Raw genomic sequence first — 6000 nt, forward strand, 5'->3', positions numbered from 1 at the left:
CAGGAGTAACAGAAGCATAAAAAGCAAAAAATGTAGAAATAACGGAAAAAGTAAAAGAGCAGAAGAAGCAAATACAAAAGGAATAAAAAGAAAAGTAGAAAGACAAAAAAATGAGAAAGAACAGAAAAAATAAAGAAAAATCTAGCAAAAAACAAAAAGTCAGAAAAAAGAAAAAACCAGAAAATGCAAGAAAAACCATAACACAGCAGGAAAAACAGAAAAAGTAGAAAAAGCAGTAAAAACAAGAAATAAAAAAGTAGCAAAAGCAGAAAAGTAAAAAAAGCAGAAACTGCGCAAAAGCAGAAAAAATCAGAAGCAGCAAAGGCAGAAAGCAGAAAAAGCTAAATTATCAAAAAGAATAGAAAACGTAGAAAAAGTGGAAATACCAGATAAAAAGCAGAAGCCGAAAAAGTAAAAAAAAGCAGAAAAAGTAAAAAAGCAAGGAACACCAAAAAAGAGCAGGGACAACAGAAGAAGCAGAAAATGTAGAAAAAGCAGAATGTGCCGGAAAAAGCAAGAAAAGTACAAAAGGCAAGAAAAAAAGCAGAAGCAGAAAAGGTAAGATAAAATAGGAGTAGAAAAAACAAGAACAACAAAAAGAAGTAGAAAAAAGCAAAAATAAGTAGAATCAACTGAAAAAGCAGAAGAAGCAAAATATGAGGAAAAACAAGACGCAAAAAAAGAAAAAGTACAAGACATAAACACACGAAAAAGCAAAAAATCTTAAAAAAAAAATCAAAAAGCAGAAAAACAGAAAAAGTAAGAAGCGCCAAAAAAGTTGAAGAAACAGAAAAAGTAAGATACAGGAACAAGCAGAATGGACAGAAAACAGACAAAACAAACCAGCAGGAGCAGAAAAAGTAAGAAAAAGTGGAAGCAGGCACAACAAAAGAAGTAGATGAGGCAGAAAAGGTATAAAAAGCAGTTGAAGCAAAAATGAGAAACAGATAAACGAAATAGTAGAAAGACAGAAAGAACCCGGAAAATACAAGAAATCAAAGAAGCTGAAAAAAGCAAAAAAACAAGAAACACCAAAAAAGGAGGAAAAAGAAGAAGAAAGTCGAAAAAGCAGGAAGAAGCAGAAAAAACAAGAAGCACAAAAAACAGAAAACATAGAAAGCAGAAAAGTAAAAAAGTAGAATCAGAAAAGGCAAGAGAAAATAGAAGCAAAAAAAGTGAAAAAAAACAGAAGAAACTGAATAGGCAGCAAAAAGCAGAAAAAGTAAAACAGCAGAAAAGAGCAGAAACAGTGCAAAAAGCAGAAAAGACAGAAGAAGCAGAAAAATGCAGAAAGCAGAAAAAACAAAAAAGCAAGAAAAAACAAAAATATCAAAAAGAGTAGAAAAGGCCGAAAAAACAGAAAGAGCAAAAAAGCAGAAAAAGTAAAAATGCAAGAAACACCAAAGAGAGCAAGAAAACAGAAGAAGCAGAAAAAGTACAAAAAGAAAAAACAAGAAGCAGGAACAAGCAGAAAGGCAGAAAAAACAAAAACGCGGAAGCAGAAAAGGCAAGAAAAAATGGAAGGAGCAGAAAAAGCAGGAACAGCAGAAGCAGAAAAAAACAGAAAAAGTAGAGTAAGCAGAAGAAGCAAACAAATCAGAAAAAGTAGAAGAAACAGAAAAAGCGAGAAAAGAAGCAGAAAAAGCGAAAATGAAAAAACAGAAACGAGGAGCACCAGCGCAAAAAAGCAGACAAGCAGAAAAAATCAGAAAAGGTAGAAGATGCAGAAAGCAGAAAAAACACAAAAAGCAAGAAAAAGCAAAAATATCAGAAAGAGTAGAGTAAAGAAAAGAGTAGAAAAAACGGAAAACAGGAAGAGCAGAAAAAGTAAAAAAATGAAGCAATACCAAAAAGACCAGAAAAAAACAGAAGAAGCAGAAAATGCAAAAAAATCTGAGCCTGAAGAAGCAGAAAAAGTACAGAAGCAAAAAAGTAGAATAGGCAGATAAACAGAAAAAGCAGAAGGAAAACTAGAAGCAAAAAAGCAGGAAAACTAAAAGAAGTAAAAAGGCAAAAAAAGCGAAAAATGCAGACAAATTCACAAAAAATCAAAAAAGAAGGGAAAATCAGACAGACTAAAAAAGAAAAAAACACCAAAAAAGCAGGAAAAACAAGTAGAAAAGGCAGGAAGAAGCAGAAAATTAGTAAAAGCCGAAAAACAAGCAGGAAAAAAACAGAAAAGGCAGCAAATCAAAAAAGCTGAATCAGAAAATGCAACAGAAAATAGAAGAAGCAGAAAAAGTAAAAAAATCAGGAAAAGCAGAATAAACAGAAAAGGCCGAAAAGGTAAGAAAAATAGCAGAAAAAGCAAAAGATTCAGAATAGCAGAAAAAGCAAAAAAAAACAGAAAAAGCGAAAGATGCTGAAGAAGAAGAAGAATCTGAAAAGGCAGAAAAAGCAAAGGAAATGTGGAAGCAGAAAACGCAAAAATAAAAGAAAAAGCAAAAAACAGAACAAGCAGACGGAGAAAAGACAAAAAAAAACAGAAATAGTTGCAGTTAGAAACAGTAAAAACAGAAAAAGAGTAGAAAAGGCCGAAAAAACAGAAAGAGCAAAAAAGCAGAAAAAGTAAAAATGCAAGAAACACCAAAAAGAGCAGAAAAACAGAAAATGTAGAAAAAACAGAAAGAATCGGGAAAATCAGAAAAAGTACAAAAAGAAAAAAAACAAGAAGCAGGAAAAAGCAGAAAGACAGAAAAAACAAAAACGCGGAAGCAGAAAAAGCAAGAAAAAAATAGAAGAAGCAGAAGCAGGAAAAAAAGAAAAAGTAGAGTAAGCAGAAGAAGCAAACACAAGAAGCAGCAAACGGAAAAAGTAGAATGATAGAAAAAGGCAAAAAATAGCAGAATAATCTAAAAAAAAATCAAAGAGGTAGAAAAAAGCAGAAAAACAGTAAAAGCAGCAACACCAAAAATGAAAGCAGGAAAACAGAAGTAGAAAAATCAGGAAGAAGCAGAAAAAAACAAGAAATAGGAGAAAGCAGAAAACAGAAAAAGCAAAAAGGCAGAAGCCGAAAAAGCAAGAGAAAATAGAAGAAGCAAACAAAGTAAAAAATGTCAGAACAAGTAGAAGAAACAGAAAAAGCGGGAAAAGCAGCAGAAGGCAGAAAAAGTAAAAACAGAAAAGAGCGAAAAAGAAGACAATCAGAAAAAATCAGAAAAGGCAGAAGATGCAGAAAAAACACAAACAGCAAAAAAACTAAAATATCAGATCTACTCTTTCTGATATTTTTGAGTAAATAGTAGAGTAATGAGAAGAGTAGAAAAAGCTGAAGAACAGAAAATGCAGAAAAGGCCAAAAAAGTAAAAAGTTAAGCAATACCAAAACGACCAGAAAAAACAGAAGAAGCAGAAAAGGTAAAAAAAGCAGAAAGAACCGGAAGAAGCAGGAAAAGCAGAAAAAGTAGAACAGGCAGAAAAACAAAAGGCAGAAGAAAACTAGAAGCAGAAAAAGCAGGAACAATAGAAGAAGCAGAAAAGAATTTTTTCAAATCAAATCTAAATCTAAAAAATCAAAAAAGAAAGGAAAAGCAGACAAATTGAAAACGCAAAAAGAAACACAAAAAAACACAAAAAAGCAGAAAAAACAGAAGTAGAAAAAAGTAGAAAAAGGAGAAATAAGCAGAAATAAGCAGAAAAATTAGAAGAACAAGAAGCCGGAAAAAACAGAAAAGGCAGCAAAACAGAAAAGCAAAAAAGCAGAATCAGAAAAAGCAAAAGAAAATAGAAGATGCAGAAAAAGTAAAAAAAAACAGGAAAGCAGAAGAAACAGAAAAAGCCGGAAAAGCAAAAAGGTAAGAAAAATAGCAAAAAGATCTGAAGAACCAGAATAACAGAAAAGAGCAGAAAAAGCAAAAAAACCAGAAAAAGCGGAAGATGCTGAAAAAGCAGAAGAAAAAAAAGGCAGAAAAGAGCAGAAAAAGCAAAAAAAATGTGGAAGCAGAAAACGCAAAAATAAAAGAAAAAGCAAAAAACAGAACAAGCAGAAGGAGAAAAAGCAAAAAAAAGCAGAAATAGTTGCAGTTAAACACAGAAAAGACAGAAGAAATAGGCAGAAATTAGAAAAAAAAAATACAAAAATCAAAAATATCACAAAGAGTAGAAAACGTAGAAAAAAAACAAAGAACAGAAAAGGCTGCAAAAATCAGAAAAAAAGTAAACAAATGTAGAGGCAGAGAAAAATAGAAAGAAATAGAAGCAGAAAAAGGAAAAATTCCGAAAAAGCAGAACCAAAAAAACATAAAAAGCAGAAGAAGACGAATCCAAAAAGGTAGAAAAAGTAAACAAAAAGCAGAAAAGAGTAAAAAAGCGAAAAAGAAAAACCAAAAAAACAGGAAAAAGAAGCAAAGGCAGAAGAAGCAGGGAAAAAGCAGAAAAGGGTAGAACAATTGAAAAGGAAAAATAAAATAGAAGCGGAAAAGGAAAGATAAAGAAGCAGAAAAAGTACAAAGATTTTAAAAGAGCAGAGAAAGCAGAAAACATAGAAAGAGCAGCAAAATGCAGAAAAAGTTTAAAAACGAAAAAGCATAAGAAAAATACCAGCAGCAGAAAGCTAAATGAATCAGAATCAGAAAAGGTAGTAAAAACAGAAAAATCGCAGGAAAAGGGAAAAAAGAAGAAGCAGAAAAAGCAAAAGATGCAGAAAAAGTGAAACCCCAAAAAAAACAGCAAAGAGCAAAAAAATGCAGAAGCAGGACAATAGGAAAAAGGCAGAATAAGTAGAAAAAGCAGAGTAATAGGAAAATACAGAAATTGAAACATTGAAAAATTGAAATGATAAAATATTGATAAATAATAGAAGGCAGTGGAAAAAGGAAAATTGGAACATTGGAGATTGGAATATTGAAAAATTGGGAAATTGAAAAATGGGAATCTTGGAAAATTTAAAAATTTGGAGCATTGGAAAACCGAAAAATTGGAAAATGGAAAAACTGAAGAATTGGAACACTGGAAAATTAAAAAATTGGAAGACTGGAAAATTGTAGAATGGGAAAATCGAAGAAATCAAAAATGGATAGAGTACGGATGAACCGAGGCTTATGGACAGAAGACAGAGTCCAGAGAACACAAGACGACAGACAAATAATGGAAATCTCAACCTTGAGTACGAGACTGCCATTCTCAAATCTTCAAGGTCGGTCTGTTGTAAGTATGCCGTGTATATTATGCGCAATTCTGAGCCAAGAGCCGGAGTACAGAACCCAGATTCTGGTATCAGTAACTTAGAGTTCAGAGTTAGAAATCCATATAGCGGCGTACGCGACTCAGAATTTAGATCTTTGACGTCTAGAGTCCAAAGGCACAATACTAGTATTCAGAGTCTGGAGTTCCCAGTCCCGAACTCAGATTTCGTATTCCAAAATGAATCCAATTTTCAACGCCAAGAGTTCAGAATTCAGAGTTACTTCAAAATCGGTGGTTGTCGATTTGGCATCCCATGAATTCAAGGATGCTGTTCTGCAACAGCTCAACACAAAGACTTATTTTCCATCAATTTCATGGGTATTATCACAAATGCTCGCCACTCTCAAAAACAAATCAACTTCTGCAGTTGACTGATAAGAGAAAATTGCACAAACAACGTACGATGGAGGAAAAAAAAATAACCGAAGCTTATTTATGGTCCACCATTGTCATCAATCATACCGGCCCCCGTGCGGCTGCGGTTTTTTGTTGTTGTTGTTATGGTTGATACTATTGTTGCCAAAGCTGCCACAAATCCTATCCACCGACGGGTTGCCTCAAGAGCGCGTGTGAAGCAAAACATTTGTCAAAAATCCCAACCGAATTTGAGATCAACAGAGAAAAAAAACACAAAACAATAGTAGGCGCCGACCAAAAAAAAAACACCCAACGACGCTTTTCATGTCATTGTTAGGCTGTATATTGTAGCAAAGAAACGAAGAATGGTAACCGGTTTTTATGGTTTGCATCTTTTTTTTTCGGGGTTGACAGCGGCAGCAGTTGGTTAGTTGCATTGCGATGATTTTTCATTTTTCTG

The 6000-nt window shown here is 33.2% G+C and overlaps 1 protein-coding gene across 1 annotated transcript in view; it reads left to right on the forward strand.

Annotated features, from left to right (window-relative positions):
* Positions 1-3837, forward strand: part of LOC131676230 (uncharacterized) — a 34170-nt gene extending 30333 nt beyond the window's left edge. The window contains exon 3 of the mRNA XM_058955350.1: positions 1720-3837. Coding sequence (XP_058811333.1) covers positions 1720-1949 — 230 coding nt within the window. The 3' untranslated portion in view covers positions 1950-3837. The remainder of the gene's footprint in view (positions 1-1719) is intronic.
* Positions 3838-6000: the final 2163 nt, after the last annotated feature.

This window comes from Topomyia yanbarensis, chromosome 1 (genome assembly GCF_030247195.1).
Source record: "Topomyia yanbarensis strain Yona2022 chromosome 1, ASM3024719v1, whole genome shotgun sequence".
NCBI lineage: Eukaryota > Metazoa > Arthropoda > Insecta > Diptera > Culicidae > Topomyia > Topomyia yanbarensis.